We start from the raw sequence: 18,047 nt of genomic DNA, 5'->3' as shown, positions 1-18,047 counted from the left end.
CATTTGCAATTAAGCAGCAGAAACATCTAATTCTGAACCCATCTGTCAGCTGCCTGTTTGACAAATGACACAGGAATTTATTCAGATTTGTTTTTTCACAGCAGCAACATGGCGACCCGTCCAGCTTTAGACTTCCTACCAGCCATGGAGTTGAGACCAGAACATCCTCCCAATATAGTTTTAATGCTAATTAATCACAGGTGCACTGGGATTTTATTCCTAGCTGCACTTATATTACTATCTGCAGAAGTCTTCTTCAGTTATCTCCTTCACGTGGAAGGAAGATTTTAAATGTGTGGCTTATGAGCTGTTAATTACACCCCAACTATCTCACTCCTACACACACTCACACCTAACTTCACACTCAGTTCAGAAACAGGGAAACTGATGTACATGAAAGATTTATGATACAAAAAACAGCAGTAAAAGTTCTAGGCCACATGTGGGGAAATATAGATCATATGTTTGTCGTTCTTAGTTTATAAAGTTCAACCAAAGATCATAAAAATGACACTACTTAAAGAGAAGGCACTGAAATGAAGGCAATAAAGTGTTGACAGAGATACTAACCAAGCATTTGGCAGGAATTTTATTTCTATTTGTATATATTTTTGTTTGACCGGATGATGTTAAAATTCTTGTCGTATGCCCAGCTGCTGCTGACTTCTCTGTTTGGTGTGAAAGATAAGCAACAACCAACAGGAAATGCTGTCATCTTGTTTGGAAAAGCAAGCAGCACCATCTAATTATTTCCCGCCTCAGCTATATTTATGTATTTCACACATTACAATCAAACAAGACGCTTTGCCCTTATAATGCATTCTTCCCAGCAGCAATATATCACATGAAGATGTTTTTATATTTGCTAACATACATCATTATTCCTGCCTGCTTGCTCTCCCGCTGCTGTGTGCCTGTAGTGGCTCCTGTAATGAGCCACAGTGCAAACAGCACTTGTAAATCTGAGCACTCACACTGTGGATGTGATTTAATTTTTAGCTCTACAGAGACAAGGCAAACACAGACAGCTGCCAGTGAAATCCAGCAGGTTTTCCCAACTCAAGTGAAGCTCTTTGGCTGTAATTCACTGGCTAAAAGCATAGGATTTATTTACTTAAGGGGGTTCATCTGCTGCTTCACGTGTGCAGTTCTCCTAAATATAACTAGCACTCTGGGAGTAGTGCACTCTTATTTAAATCTATTAACCTGCTCACCAACCACAACAATTAGAAAATCCCACTCAGTCTGGTGTGATTTAATGCTTAATTTCAAGTACTGACTTAAAAAACAAATTCAATGCTGCATTGTTCCAAAACGGAAAATCAAGATCAAGAAAGCAATGATTACATTTGATAACAGTAGACATGTTTACATGGACATGACTGGAATGAAATTGTGTCATTTAAATGCCTCAGTCTGAATATTCTGATCGGATTCAGTTCGACCAGAATGCTACAAAGTCCGCAAGTATTCCTACAGACAATAAGGTCTGTTTAGATTCCCACTCAAGAAGCAGGCATTGTTGAAGTGCAATGATCTCTCTGATACAAAAATCAACCTGAGTGACCTTTGCTTGGAGTTGCAGCTCCTAAGTAAACTCTTCCATGGCCGGAAGCAGAGGTCCAAGCCGGTCGACTCATTTGTTGTCTTTCAAAGTGATTGCTGCCAAGCAGAGACTGCTTTAATTTGATTGATGTGTGGTTCACCAAGCCGTGGATTTGGTTGTAATTACTCTTTGTGCTCACCGTGATAAGGAAATTAATCAAGCCATTATGTTGCTCCCAGTTTATCATCAGGACACAATAATTGAATAAACCAACCTCACTTGTCTTCAAAGTCACTCCTGATTGTGGCGAACTGCAACTAGTGGAAGGTAAAAAGATGGAGATTTCACAAAGAGATGATTCAACCATCTCTATGCGACACTGGGTTGTTATTAATTTAACATTTTTAGAATATTTAATTCATAAATCTCTGCAGTAAGAATATAAAACAAAACTAGATTGTCTTACTTTATCTCCAAAGACTCATACAGCCATAATCCTAAGACAGTGTAAAGACAAATGTGATGCTTCTCCAACCCTGAGGGTTGCTGCTATTTCCTCTTGTCCTAAAATGTATCAGTGAAACTACAGACCACCTTTGACCACGAGATATCAGAGCAGAAGGGGTGTTGAGTTTGGAAAGGTCAGATGTAAATGTTGCAGCTTGACAGCACAGCAGTAAAATGCTCTGTAAAACGCTCCAGTAGCCAAAGTAACAAAGAGGCAATAAAGTGTTGTCTCTTATGTGGATTTGTTAAAAGTCTCTAAGCAGAATTCTGTACTGACTAGAGAGGATCGGGCTTGTTCTTTTTTTTTATTATTATTATTTTAAAGCTGAATACAAAATTCTGCATCATTTTAAAAAAAGATTCAGCTTTTTTCATTCTTGTGTTGTAAATATTACCATTGATTTTAAGACTGTTTGTTAGCAGAGAAGTAACTTTACTTCCCAACCAAGCCTAACCCTCCATGTTAACTTAGCGCCCAAACTGCAACGTTTTAGAGAAGCTTGTTCCAAATCAGTTAATGGAAAAATACCAGTCTGGTTGTATTATAACTGAGGACAAAGAAGAGAAGGTCCCAGTACTAAATCCTGAGGTGCCCCACACGATAAGCCCTTCACAGTCATCACGATCTGTTTTCTAAAACAACTTTTCTGCTGGAAAGAGAAAAGTGTCTACCCGTTGCTTCCTGGAGCCGGTTCATGAAAGTACTATTTGATATTTTATCCAAATCAGATGTTAGAAACTACCAGAACCACTACTGTGAGTTTCCCAATGTCACCTGAGATCATATTATGCTGTAAGTAGAAACTTCTCAGTAAATTGCTTCCAGTGGAGTGGTGCTTTCAGAAAGCAGACTGAAACTTGGGATTTGAACTTCTTACCAAGAGGCAACAGCCTTAACAGCCACTCTGCAGCCTTCAAAATGGACACCACTTTCTAAATGTCAAGGATTGATACTAAAGCATGTTTTGACACCTACTGACATTTCTCACAGGATCTGAGGACAGCCTTAATAATCTTGTGGTTGACTCTTTTGGTCAGATGCTTAATTGATTGCCGCTGCTTAATTGCAGCACTCTGTTCTTCATTGAGCAGAATGACCGTAATAAAATCTCTTAACTTGTAGTCAATTGCACTTGACCTAAAAGCATCCGTTTTAATGTCACACTGAATTATTTCAACAGGTTTTGAGCCCCAGCAAAGTGAGAGATGTGTCTCATTTTCCTTGTGTTGCTTTAATTACACGCGTCCTTTTAGCGGTGATGAAGTTGTACTTTGCTTTAATCGGGAACTTGGACAAACATTCTGACTGTAATTTAAAGCTATGTGACTTGGGACCACCCAGTTGGGGGGTTTTAATTGTGGTTGTAGATCATCTCTTTCCCTGGTAATTATCTCAACTATCATCACTCCTATAATAACGATGATCAATTGTTCCACATCTCCCTGACAGGGATAATGAAAAGTTTATTAGCCTCCCTCAACCTCATACAAGTGGCTGGGGAATACTTAATTTACCACTGGAAGTGAAGAAAAAGAAATATGTGCATCAGTTCTTCACTTTTAGTGTCTTAACATAAATTCTTCCTAAATCTCCACAGCTCGTTCTGCATTGTCTGACGTTGGAGGTGTGATAAGTAAATAAGTAACTATGTTTATTCAGACAACTTGTCAACCTTTTTTTGAATAATTAGCTTGTTAGACTGAGGAACGCTCCACTGCATTTAGCAATGTTTGAGTAAAAAGAGTCAACATTTGTTTTGTGTTTATTGGATGAACTAGTCATCAAGTTTAAATGGGTTTATAACCTGCATATATTTGGAAATTTAGCTAAAAAAAAAAAAATAGATGGCAGGATTCAGTTCAGATTCTAACTTTTCCGCCGTGTGGAACCTGATTCATCCAGAGCCAGATGTTCTTTTTGTGCTGTCGCTTCACCGTTGGTTGTATCGATCCTTTCTGGTGCGTTTCCTGACTTGTTTGCCACAGTTTGTTATTCACTTGCTCTCATGGGCATGAGGAGTCTTGACTTCCTCAATCAGGGGAATGGAGCACCTGTGTGGATGCCATGGCAACCAGGATAACGGAGACACAAACTTGAATGGATTTCTGGATGCTGGATCCTGCAGTGAATCCAAGCTTCAGATACTCTTCATCAGCTGTTTGTTAGTATTTTTTTCATTAATCTTATAGAAACATCACAAAAAACAAATGATTTTACCTGTATGACAATCACTAAAGAATGAATTAATCTTGCTAATCAGTTGTATCTTTTTATATCTTTATTCTGTTCTCATGTTTGCTGCTATGAAAAAAAAATGTCTGGAGTAGTTTTCTATGTATTTGCAAAACAAATTAGATTATACCGCATCAAAATTTTCTCTGAGATTCGAAAATTCCAAACTTTTCTAAGTTCAAACTCACATAGATTACAATGAAATGAATTTAAATGTATTTAATCAGGAATATCAATCAACATGATACCAGATTTAGCCAAAAGAGTTAATTTTTATCGTCAGGTTAATGGTGTAAAGAAAAACAGTTGATACACATATTGATGAACACACACATCATTTACAGCAAATTATAAGAAATGCTTAGTAATTTTACTACTTGCAATTATAGAAACAATCACAACCATATAGAAAACATTTAGTAACTCAAATATCTTAATTTAAAACATGAATGCAGTTTTGATTATTTAAAAGCCACTGTTTAAATGATTTTCTAAAACAGTTCAGTGGTGTGATTTTTCTTAATATTAAGGAATCTGTATCTCAGATATTTTAGTGAAAGCAGCAGCTGTTTTAAAAGCATCAATATTAGTGCATTTCTGAAAGCCGAGTGGGAATATTTCCAAAAGGAATACGACAAACAACCACTTGAAGCAATCCAGATATCCTACAAAATGAAAAAAGGTTCTTATTTTTGTAACATGGAATAATAAAAGGAGTGAATCATACAGAGAACATATTTAATGGAAATGTTTCATACTTATTAATGCTTTAGTAGATTCATATGGGGCTGATAATAAAATATTTAAACTTCAACCACTGAAGTGTGTTTTATTAAATAAATAAGGAAACAGGTAAGTTTAGGTTTAACTGAAAGTTGATTCATGCGCCACATGAACATCACACGTTCTAGTGCGAAATGAAAGTGTATGAATATATTCGGCAAAAGTGATGATATGTTAGCACGTTTTGCTAAGTTAGGCGTTAGCGCACACCGAGGTGAAAAATCCCACAGTTTGTCCTGTGTGCTGCGTGATTTCGAGCCATCTGTTTTTTTGTCAGCGGTGAGGGAAGAAGCAGAGAGGAGCACCACACTGGGAGGAGGTGGACTCTGCCCTTGTGACAAAGACTGGAACAAGAGGAAGTGACAGGATGATCACTTCTCTTTTTTCAAAGAATTTCTCATCACAGAAGGAGGTGTGCTCGTAAAGCGTGACTCATCTTCTGAGAGGAAGGGGTCAAAAAGTCAGAAAGTGGAACGTTTTCCCATGTCTGCACTTTTCCATGCAAACATTTCTGTCGAGCTGCAGTTCAGCTGCGTATTGGGGGTGACTTGATCCCACAGTCTCACTTTTACCTGTTTCAAGCTGTTTCATGGTAAACAAACCCTGCCCGGATTTCCCAGGATTAGTGTCCACATAATTCTTCCTCATCAAGCGAGCTGTCATTTAATCCGCTCCCTACTTGCATTCGTTTAAAGCCTTTTTGTCAGCTACGTGCTTCGCATTGACCCCTCCGATACCTCTGGCTGCTTCAGAGACCGGAGGAAGTGGATGTGTGCAATATGGCACGTGAATGAGGGAGAGGTGAAAGAAAGGGATTTGTTGAACAGATACAAAAAGTGTTTATGGCTTGAAAGGTTCAGGCTATAAACATCAAAGGCCAGATTGAAGGGGCAAACATTTGTTGTTGTTGAAATTGATTTCATTTAGAAGTCGTCAACTGCTGCTCCTAAGCTAGTCGCAAATAACAAAAAAGCAGAAAGAAGTCGAATGAAAGGAGAAACCTTTGGGTCACTTTCCATTCCGTCTTTATTCAGCTACACAAAGCAAACCTTTCTCAGCAAATGTTTTGCCTTTTCTCCTTCTGTGTCGAGATAATTGTGTGTATATTGTCCAGATGTTCACAGGAAGCAAGCGGCTTTTATTTCCACTGGCGGGAACATAATTAAACATCTTCATGCTGAACAAACAAAGAGCTCCACATTCAATTAAACCTCCCTCTTGTAATGGTGACGCCACTTTTAACAGTAAATCGGAAAAGATTCAACAAAGTGTTTTATTGTTTTGTCCTATGATGGTGAGCTGAAAAAGACAATCGGGTTTTAAAGGGAGTGAAACAAAACAGTGTGCTGCTGGTCCAGAGGATGATATTCACTAAATCACATAAAAAAGTTTCCAAGACGATTAATTCCACAGTCCCATTTTTCCCAGTATTGTGGAAAAATGAACAGGAATATTCAGAACATTATCATTACAGTTTTATGCAAACTCAAATTGATCAAATTTAAATGCTAATAGAGTATGTGAGGAAAAAAGATTGTAGATAATAGTATTTATTAATGAGTGGTGCAGTAAATTACGCCAGTGTGGAGAGGCCAGAATAAAGCATGTCTTCTTCACTTTTTTGAGTTGATTATTTTTGTAATTCTTGCTAGGTCATTAATGTCAATTATTGCAACTAATTTGGCTTAAAACTCTGAGGAGTTACAACATCTTTTAGTTTTCTTTTGGGACTAATAAGTATATATTCATTTTTCATTTCCTAGAAGCAGCTAACTGGCTAGCTAGCTTTGTAGCTAACAAGCTAGCTACAAAACTAGCTGGCTGGAAGGCTGGATGGATGTTTAATGGTTTGCAAATAGGATTTTAAAATCTTCAATGCAACATTTTTTTAGATCATGAGATAAAAAACTTACCTGCAGATTTTATCTGAAAAATGTATTGAAATATTAGCCACCATTACCAAGCTAATTACAGGGTGAAACATTTAAAACCGTTTGTTGGCTGGAATATGAGCAGGTTTTAAAAATTAGGTTATTTTATTTCTTTGTAATTAGTTGTTTGCGCTAAAAAGTTTCCAGTCAATCCCACCACATAAATAGAACTCCATTCCACTCATTTAATCTTAAACTTTTTTGTACTAATTTACACATCAATTTTCAGAAAATACAGTGAAAAAAGAGAAGAGGTGATTTAACTTAAATATATTCCATTAATTGGTCACAAGTAGTCAAATTAAGTTTATTCAAGTTAATTTATTAAGTTGTCATGCTAAACAAACGTAAATAAATTAAGTTTGTAAAGTTTCTTCTGACCAATTATCACATTTTTTTAAGTTGGAGCTCCATTTTTTTTCAGGGTACTTTTGAGCATATGTTCAATAAGTTATTCTTCACATACTTCAGTTCTTTAAATACCTATGTAATCCACTTAAAAGCATTTTTTTTTCATTTCAGACGTGTATTTGGCCCTACAAGGAGAAATTTGTCCAATCACCATTTTGTTTAAAGGTTGTCTTCCTCATCAGCCTCCTTGATCAGACTAATCATCCTTCTGGTGGCTGTCTTATCTCCCCTAACACCTTCCCCACACTGGATCATGTCGAAGCACGCAGTCTGCCGTTTTACATTATTAGATCCCTGTCAGGGGGTACTTCCTCTGACTCTGAGAGGCCCCCGAAAATGAAGGCGAGGAAGATAGAAACCGACGGCTCCTGCCTGCTCGGTGCAGCGGGAAGCAGAGGAGACGGTGCTGATGGACTAATCTCTTGCTCTGATTATCTTCTCATTACAATCAGACTGGAGCCACTCGCTGAAGAGGCGAATTTGTAATTACCGTCAAATCTCTCGCGACTAAAACAGAGAATGTTTATCAGGGCTTTAACTGCTGGCCCACATCAAGTAACTCAATTTATCAAATCATTTGTGGATGATCATTGTTTGTGGAAGGGTTGTTGCAGTAATACGTAGAAGCAGGAAATGATTTGTTTTACCTTACTTTGGTTTTTGATACATTTAGTAAGAATTTGCTAAATCCATGCAAAAAGCATCTATCTGGGATTCAAACCCAGAACCTTCCTGTTGTGAGGTAGCATTTCTAACAACTGTTACATCATACATTCAGCTAAACCACTGAAACTACAAAAAAAGGGGTCAGGGTGTGGAATATTTAATTATTTTACTTTGCTAGCAAAAGGAAACCTTTTTGCTATATTTGATTTAAAAAATCATAGTAAAGACGTGAAGGATTTTACCTATTGCTACAACTTGAGTCACTTGTACCTGAAAACAAAAATACTTAAATGTCAAGGCAGCTGAAGCATGTACATAACTACACTTCAACTGACGTATCAGTTTGACTTGTAAGTCACTGACTTCAGTTTTTCCTGGAGATTTGCTGCAAGGAGGAAAACGTGGGGACTAAAACATATGGCTAGTAGACTGGAGGGAATAACGTTTACCAGGCATGCTAAATCCTCTTTTCCACTGTTGTCTGATGTAAGCTTTAGGTTTGTGGAAACTAAGAAAAAACACAACAAATGTTGACATTTTGCTGAAGCGCTAAAAAAAAAACTGTTTCTGTCTAAATGTGTCTTTTCTTTCTTTTTTTTTCTTTTCTGTTTCCTGTGCAGCTCAGAAACAACAACATCCTACCAGCCGCTTCAGACAGACGATCGGAAAGCCGCTGACATGCGGGTGGACAGCGCAGACAGGAACGGCTGCATCAAAGGAAGCGGACGTAAACACCACAGCCACCGCAGGGCCAGAATGTGAGTTAGTCTCTGTGCTCTCACTGATGCTAAAATGAAATGCTTCAGAAATCATCAGGAGGGTTTCCTAAGCTCAAACAACACGCGCTGGGAAAAAGATAAGAGGACTTAGAAATCAATCCATGTTAAAGACGTAGGAGTTTTGATGAGAGTGATGTGAAGCTGGTGATGAATGGTAGGGGTTTGTTTTTGTTTTTCTGCTTAGCTTTTGTAGATCACAGTGCTTATGATAAACCACTTCCGCAGTTCCACAGAATTCCTTCAGGGCCTGACTCTAAGTGAGAAAAAACAGAATAATCTCTGTATTCTGGTGGATTGAAGCAGAAAAGTCTTATCAGATCGACCCTGAAGGACAAAAAGAAAGAATCTGGTGTCAAACTTTACTGTGCATCATTAGGATTTTCTTTTAGGGAAATCTTAACCTGGAAGTCTCCTTCACATGCTAGTTTTTTTTCTTCTTTTTCTTTTAATCAGAGGAAAGGAAATCTTCACTAATATAAAAGCTTCAAAGCATTTGCAGCAGCACAGCAGGGGGAACGTTGAGATATGTGAAGCACATTTGAGGTTGCATCAGTAACATAAAGCTCAGTGAATTTTATCCTGCAGCAACTGTTGGTATTAAAATTTTACAATGAATAAAACACTGAGGTATGCAGGCGTCTGATAATAAAGTTTCTCTCGTATGCAGTTAAATAGCTAAGAGTTATTTGGCAAAACCCCAAAAGTACGAGAAAAAAACTTTTTCCAGCTTCTGCTCCTCTTAAAAATGCAACTTTTTAACATTTTTTTTTTCTTTCTTGAAGCCTTTTTTTATTTTTGTTTTCTTTTATACTTGGCACCTTCGGCTGCCTGATGCTACAGCTCTGCGGCGTATCCATTTTGGCTGAAAAGTGGCCCCAGTGGGTCTTGACTTCTTGGAAAGCCTCCACTATGAAACACTGTGGGAATTAACACTTTTCTCTGTGTGATTCTGTGTGATTTATACCAATGTGATTGATGTGTTTTCATGTATGCTTTTCACACTTCAAAACTGCCTTTTGACTAAAAGGAAAGTGAACAATGACAACTTCAGCATGTGGTGTCGCTGCTTTGAATATATGCAGAGAAAAAAAACAAGACATAATTAATTAAACTGCATGAAAATACATTTTGAAAGTGTATAACACTTATCAGTATGTATTTCTGGTGTTATTTTATAATCACACCGCTGCTGTATATCGAAGACATTTACATATTTATAACTTTCTTTAACATTTGCTAACTTTATCTCTCACTAGTTTTTTGGGGTATAGTTGTATTTGAATTGTTGGGTATATGTTTGTTTGTGTTTTTTTTTTCTTTTATCTTGTTTGTTTTTTTGCCTGGGGACTGCAGATGAAAAATAATTAACATTATTTCTGTCAAAAAACATAATAATAATAATAATAATAATAATAATAATAATAATAATAATAATAATAATAATTCCTCCTAAACCACAAAACCATAAAATATAACTGGACTTAACCAGGTTTTCACATGCTTTGAAGCTTATAATTTAACAATGGTCACTTTACAAGATTGGTTTAGTATTATTTCATTTCATTCAATGCACTATGTCTAAACAGCTCAAAGCACCTGGTTAATTTGGCAAATATTTGGTTTAAAAGTGAAATTTTAATTAAATCTCTAGAAATGGTTCATATTTCATGGTGAAATCAGAAAATGTTTTACAGAAATGATTTGTTGTGGGTGTTACAAATTCCTTGTGTGTAAATACACATCAGTGGCATTTGTATTTTATATTATCACCAAGGAGAAAGGAGAGTTTTTTCTGTTTCTGTGACAAAAACAGACACTACACATCAAAATTATATTATAAAATAGCAACATTTTGGGGAGAAAAGATATGCCTAAGCCAGTCTAAGTCATGCAACATGTCACAGTATAGCAGCATATAATTCCTGCAACATTACATTTTGTTCCTCACCCTCTACCTCCATTAAAGCATGGTCTTCTAATCTTGCATAAGGAGGTTCATTCTTACCCAGTTTACACAGAAAGCCACCATTAACTCCTGCTAAGATCATCTCAATTGAAGGCATGGTATTTACCAGCTAGGTGCACATTATAATGGCTTCTGTGGCCATAAAAGGCCATTTTGTTAAGAAATATGATTGTGTTCACCTTATCTTTTCTATGACGCACGGTTGACAATAATACCAAATGGCAGACCAAAAAAAGCACTTAAAACTACAACAGTTTTCCAGGAAATTGCTCATACACCCAACTTTTTGTGCAAGTAGCTCTGAAAAATGTCTATTTTTAAGAAAATTACACTTTCTCCTCTTATAAACATTTGTGATTTTACAAAGCTGGGTGTGAGGGAAAAGATCTGGGTGCGAAGAGTGAAATGGGTTTTCACCAGATTGTTCCTCTGTGACGCCGTGTGTTTAAAATTCCTAACAGGTCACAGTTGTAGCTCATTTCACAAACTACTGTGTCCGGTATGAAGGCAGGAAATTGGGTCACATCACTCGGTGTGTAATATCTTTACAATGGTCCCCTATGTGTCCAAAAAATACTAATAGAGGAGACAAAATGTTTTAAGGCCATCTTCCATCACCCGTCTGCTGCTCCATTACCAACAACCCAGACATTACTGGTGGCCTGGAACCCGACTGTTCACTGCTTTCAACCACCAAGAGAAAACATTATGTTTCATACACAGGATGTCTGGAACAGATCCGTGAAAAGTCAAGGCTTTTTTTTTGTTTGTTTTTTTGTAAGATGTTACCATTGATTAGTTATTTTTTCCAGCTGAAAGGGTGTTTTAGTTTTTAAAACATTTTCAAACTCAAGGCTTTATATTGTAAAACCTTTTTACAGGCTAAAAGTTTTTATAAAATGGAACTCTTTATTAAAGCCTTTAATTTCTCATCTCACTGTATGATTTTTTTTGTTGTTTTTTTTTTTGTTAAGCAACACATTTTTCATATTGCTTAAATGGAGTGATGTGGGTGTTTTTGAGGTGGACAAAAACATAAGGAAAATCCAAAAAACCAATCTCATAATCAAATTGACAGAAAATTAGACTGGAAAAATCCAAAACAAACCTCTTCCAGCTGGGAAAAAAATGTCCTCCCCATTCATGAGGACATTCACAGGGACTATGCTGTAAATCTTAAAATTTAAAAACATTCAAATTAGAATATAGGACACAATGGGGATCTTTTCATCTTGTCTGATTTTTGTGTTTTCAGTAGCTATAAGCAGAAATGATCATAACACAAATAAAGATTTAATCTATACGTGGTAACGTTTTAAAATCTTGATGTCTTTGGACGCTTACCAGTTATTTAATGTTTTTCCTCCATTTGAAATGTTTTTAATAATCTAAAATTAGATGAAGATGATAATTTAGGTGGAGTTTTTAAATATAACACAACATAAATGCATCCCACTTGAAAATCCTGGCAATTAAATGTACTAATCTAATCATTTTCATTTCTGTCTCGGTGTATTCCAGGAAAGAAAAAAATGTAAAAAGTAATTTCACTCTAGTTGAGCTCAGGTTATACTTTCTTTTACCCAACAAAATAAATCCACAACTTCAGGATTCAAACTGCCTCACCTTCTGTTCAATGAAAAATAGACTTAAAAAAAAGTTAAGTGAGAAAAAACTAAAATAGTTAAAAGTTAATAAACTGAACATTTACCTGATCTTTTTTCAGAAGCCAGTTCCCAAACAAACACATATAAATAATAATCATTATTTCTAAACTTACAGTCACAGTATTCCCTTTTATGGCTGCTACTCTGAACATCGATATGTGATGCTTATATTCCTGCAGCCAACACTGCACAAATCACCACTTCACAGCCATTTGCAAATTTGTCCAACAACAACCTGCCTTTCTGTTCAAGTCCGTTTCCAAAGCCTGTTAGTCTGTGATGCATTAAAAATAACAGGTTAAATTCATAATTGGGTGTAAAAAAATACATCTGTGTGCATATTCATACATTAGACATCTCTTGTGGGATTATAAAAAAATAAAAGGAGACATAAGTTTGTCTTTTTCCACCAATGCCTTTGACTGCAAGGTCAGTGGAGTGGACGGTTCACTGCCTACAGCCTCCGGAAAGCACTGCAGACGAATCATGCATTTCCCAAAAGCTTTTACAAATAGTGCATGATTAATACTGTGTTTGTGTTTTTTTATTTATTTATGTTTTTAAATGGCTAATTAACTCCATAAATTTCCAAACCTTTGTCTCAATAACAAAGTGCTGCCAGAAAGAAACGTCCTCTGTTGGGAAAAGCACTTTCTCTTCAGATTGTTATCTTGCTAATTGGATCGCAGCAGCTCAACTCAGCAGAGAAATCAAACATTAGTTATAAAATTAAACTGATTTCCGCTTCCTCTAAAGACAGCATGTCAGCTTTAATGAGCAAATATTAGGCAGGTTTCAGGAAAAGCGTACGCTCGGCATTTCAGAATGCCTTATGAAAAGAACTGAGGTAAAGAAAATCACATTAAAGACCAGAAATACACTAAAGAAACAACAAAAAATATTTAAACATTTTATTCTCCTGTTTTAAGGAGTTACATATTTGAAGGAAAATTGTATTGTGGAGTAGAAACAACGTGATGTATTCCCTTGTTTCATTTTTTTTCACAATCACATCTCTAGTGACCTGAGTTTACACTTCAAACCTGAATTATAATTAAATCACTTTACGAACAAGAAGCCAGTGTAGTAATTTACAGATTGGGATTATCATATTTCCTGCTGCTGCCCAGAACTCTGCTAGCATTATTTTGATCAGTTGCAGTTGCCTGTGTCATTTTTTACAGACTCCAGTTTTTCTGTGTTCTGTTTCCACAGTAAGCCATTTGTTCTGGCAACTTTTTAAAGAATATAGCAAACTGGCGTAAGGGCAAAAAAGTATTTGGTAAAAAGCCTACTCAAGTACTGAGTAACTGATTGAAATATCAATCATTTAATATTTAAAAATGACATAATCATTAAGGACTGCTTAATCATATCTCGTGGAACATTTCAACATTGAGTAAAAGAGGTCAGAGAATAGACACTAGAGGAACCTCATTTGTGATTTTTGTACAAAAAAAAGATGAGGTGGATCAGTTAAACCATTTATTTGTCAAAAACCTTGAGTGGACCTCATTAGACAGAAACCCAGAAACACAACTTATACAGAATCCCAAGGAAAGTGTGTAGCTTACATATAAAGACATGCCTAGACAGTATTTCCATACATTGGGGAGAAAAAATAAAAATACTCCTTAGGTAAATTCATCCGAGCTCTCATTAAATGTCCTCAAATCCCAACTTTTATTCACAATTATTGCGCTGAGTTGCGTTTCCTACGTAGCTGGAAAATGACTGCTCTCTTGCTCCCGCCATCTCATCCAGAGAAACCATTTCTGCTGGCCAGAAGAAATGCAAATGCTCTCTCACTACAAGGCCAGAATGGTCAAAGTGTTAATGAGTGACAAAGCGTTCTCATTATCAGGAGAGGGTACTTGGGCTTGCTGAGTCTAATCAGCTCTAATGCATTTCAGTTCCTAATGCTCCTGAACTGCCGACGACGCCAAGCAGGGCCATTTATTACTACAGGACACTCTTGTGGATCCAGCAAAACTGGCACACATTCTCCAGAGCTTAGTGGCTGCATATTTCCGTTAAGCGTTCACCATGGTACAGTATGCAACACTCATACTGTACCATGGTGAAATCAGGAAAAAGTGGCATTTTTCCTCTTAAAATTGCAAATAAAAGGCAGCATTACTCTTGGATGAGCAGTGATAGGATTTGTCAAACACATTTTGACGAATCCTGAAAATATTATCATAAAGACATTTGTTGTTTATTTCACATGCTAAGGCCGTTTTTCATACGCTGTAATCAGAATACAGCAGCTTGTCAATGGCACAGACAGACAGACAGACAGACAGACAGACAGACAGACAGACAGGTTGATTGTGACATGGAAGCATACGCAGGGTTTATTTAGCCTTTTAGTCATTTTTGTGCAGATACCGTCTCATCGTTATTTTGCATTTTTAATTTCCTTAATCTGGATTGAGGATCTTCTTGCGTTGTCATGGAAACCCCACATGATTCTAGAGCTAAAGGGAGAGGAAGATTTTTAGGGGTCTCCTCCCAAACGTTTTGGTCCTCTAACCCTCAGGATCTCTTAAAAAAATTTGAAAGGACCGTCTCACTCAAAATGGATTTTCCTAAACCTTGTTGTGTTTACGATTACTAACTATTTCTCTTCATGTAAAACAGTTAAAATATTAGAGATCAGACGTTCAGCGGGTATTTTAGGAGTGTTTATGTTGTTGAGAAGACACTGAGTTTTCATCAGTCAGTCACAGAGGATAAAATCTGTATCTTTTTAAAATCATCCCGTTTTCTTGACAATTTCCCAGGCCTCATTGTGATGTAATCTCCTTTCTGTTCACATCACCTTTTTGGCTCGCTCACAAACTGCCTTTGCTCCTGTCCTTGAAAGGACTGCTCAGTAAGCCTTTGGTGCTTTTTGAAGTCCTTCATCCCCTTTCTCAGATGTCTCACTTTCAGACAGAGGGAAAAGGTGGGCGTCTGGAAATTAATCAATCTGACCACAAGAAGGAACTTGACAGTTTTCTTTTTCTGTGTAATGATAAATTCAGTTGGGGAAAAAAAGAGTAAAAGTGGGGAAGATGAATAACAAGGACTTGAAGGAAAATGTGTGTTCAGGCAGAAGACAGTGTGCAGAGGTAGACATTAAATGCAGAGAGTTGTTTATACAATGAAAATGTTAGAAAAGTGGCACACTCATGAAGAAAAAAGTCGAAATGATCGTATTTTTAAAAAAGGCAGTCTGTATATGAATTACAGCCTTAGTTTGGACCAAACAGAAACCAAATACAGTTAGGAACTGGTGTTTAGGATCTCAGTAGGTAAATCATGCACCTCAAGGACATCACATTTGAAAAAAATCATGCAGTAGACAAGCTAACAGAAATGAAACAAGAAAAGTTACCAGCTGAGCAGGGGTTTGTTTTTTCTTCACAATCCAACAATGTCCTGTTGTAACTGGACAGATCCTGACTCCAGAGGTTCAAAGACTGCACGTCTTGTTTGAAGTGAAGTGATTCTTGAGAATAGGGACAAAATGGGTTTTAATTTTCCCATATTTTTTTTTATTATTTCTCAACCTTATGTATGCAAATATGACAAATAATGTTTAGAAAATATGAAGATGCTAAGGTACAGGCTCCCAGTTGCGATTTTTTTTTAAAAATTACATTTTTAATCGACCTGACCCAAAACTTTGTCATCACCATCTGACAAAAATAAATCTAAAATGATTTTTAAAATACCCCATTAGTGATATTTTTACTCAATTTACAGACAAATGCTTCTCAAGAAATAAAATAAATATTATTTAAAACAAAAAACAAGAAAAAGTCCATCTGATGGAGTTGACACAGAACTGAAGGTGGTGACAAACTAGTGAGTAAAATGAAAAACTTGGTACATGTGAAGTAATGCAATTCATGTAAAATACATTAAAATGAATTAGTTGCACAATTAAGTGAGATTTGACAACAATTTCACTGAAAGAGTCAGAAAAACTCTGACGGAGTTGACATCTGACGGAGTTGACGAAATGCCAAACTACCTCAATTTATATGTTATTCTGAAGGAGGCCATATTGTAGCTCGTCAGGTCCATGAAATCTTTACATTATACCAAAATTAAGCTTTTATTTCGCAAAATTTCATCAAAGTTTTGTAAATTGTCAGTTATGGAGTTGACACATCATGGTTGTGACAAACAACTTAGGAATAAAACAGAAGAAAAAACTAAAGAATAACTTAAGCTAACCGGAGCTAACTAGCCCTCCTAGCAAAGGAAGAGAAAAGACAACGTCATGGGGTCCTCAGAAGTTCTGGTGCCCCCCAATAATGCCTGATTTTTTTTACATTCTTTTCATTTCTGACGGTGTTGACAAAAACTAAGGACAAATTTCAACGGAGTTGGAAAATATCTAAAAATTATTTTTAATTCAATTTATCGATACTTTTATAATTATTTATATGACTACTTATACTTAATTGTCATAATATATAATTTTAGTATTTCTTTAATTGTTTTAAACTATAAGAATGTGTTGATTTCTGTTCCTGGACAAGGGCTTTTACAGGCATCATCCACCGACTACAATGTTTAAAATAAAAAAATATTCAGCAAAAAAAAGAAAAATATACATTGTTGTGCTCACATGACCCAGGTTAGTTTAGTTAGATATTTGAAAAAAATATATTTTGTGTATATTTTATTCAAATTTCATGCTTTATCCATAGGACCTGTTTTGTCCCTATTCTCAAGAATCACTATAGCTGTTTTTTCTTTGAGGGTTTCTAATTATTTTTGGTTCAATTTAATCTGCAATACTGGTTTCTGTTGGCTTCTTGGTGCTGAACATCGTTCATCACATCGCATGAGTGACTGCAGCTGTTCCCCTCTGCTCTGTTTTGGCCCCACAGCCCCTCCTTTGATGGCGTCCTCTCCCCTCGGGCCAAAGGGAAGAAGAAGAAGAGAAAGTCTGAGAGGAAGAGAAAAAGAAGAAGGTGAGTTTTAAAAGTTTGTCAGTTCTGCACTCAGTGTTGCAGTCCTTTAATGTTAGAAACAGCAGAATACAATGAACATGCAGTAAATCCATGAAACCAAAGAATTGAAGGTATTTATGCATTTTAATAATACTATTCTACTGTAATGCATGAAACTAATCATTGAAATTAATGTATAAATAGTGACTTGCACTGTGTTGACTCTATTTGGACTGAATAGAAATAAATTAATAAATAAATTATAAAAAATTTGATTCACTTTGACTTTATCTTTGTAGATTGTAATGAAATAAACTGCAGGTACTTCAAATTATTTTCATTTGCTGCCTTTAAAGAAACTGTAGAAATGTTCAACTTGAATAAAAGTGGTTTTAACTTAAATGAACACACTTTAAATTAATTGTCTAATTAACCACAATGATTTGCATCAGAATTAATGAGATTGCACTAGAATTCATTTGAAATAATCGGCATACAATGGACAAAGGATTTGGAATTACCGTATTTTCCGCACTATAAGGCGCACCTAAAAACCTTCAATTTCCTCAAAAGCCGACAGTGCACCTTATAATCCGGTGCGCC

General features: G+C 36.2%; 1 protein-coding gene across 1 annotated transcript in view; it reads left to right on the top strand.

Annotated features, from left to right (window-relative positions):
- Positions 1–18,047, top strand: part of srrm4 (serine/arginine repetitive matrix 4) — a 54,091-nt gene that overhangs the window by 22,166 nt on the left and 13,878 nt on the right. Inside the window, exons 2-3 of the mRNA XM_014999663.2 lie at positions 8,698–8,835; positions 17,382–17,465. Coding sequence (XP_014855149.2) covers positions 8,698–8,835; positions 17,382–17,465 — 222 coding nt within the window. The remainder of the gene's footprint in view (positions 1–8,697; positions 8,836–17,381; positions 17,466–18,047) is intronic.

This window comes from Poecilia mexicana, unplaced genomic scaffold, assembly GCF_051168715.1.
Source record: "Poecilia mexicana isolate PSO_F unplaced genomic scaffold, ASM5116871v1 scaffold_9, whole genome shotgun sequence".
Taxonomy (NCBI): domain Eukaryota; kingdom Metazoa; phylum Chordata; class Actinopteri; order Cyprinodontiformes; family Poeciliidae; genus Poecilia; species Poecilia mexicana.
The sequence above is the reverse complement of the archived record's forward strand: the minus strand, read 5'-3'. Positions and strand labels throughout refer to the sequence as shown.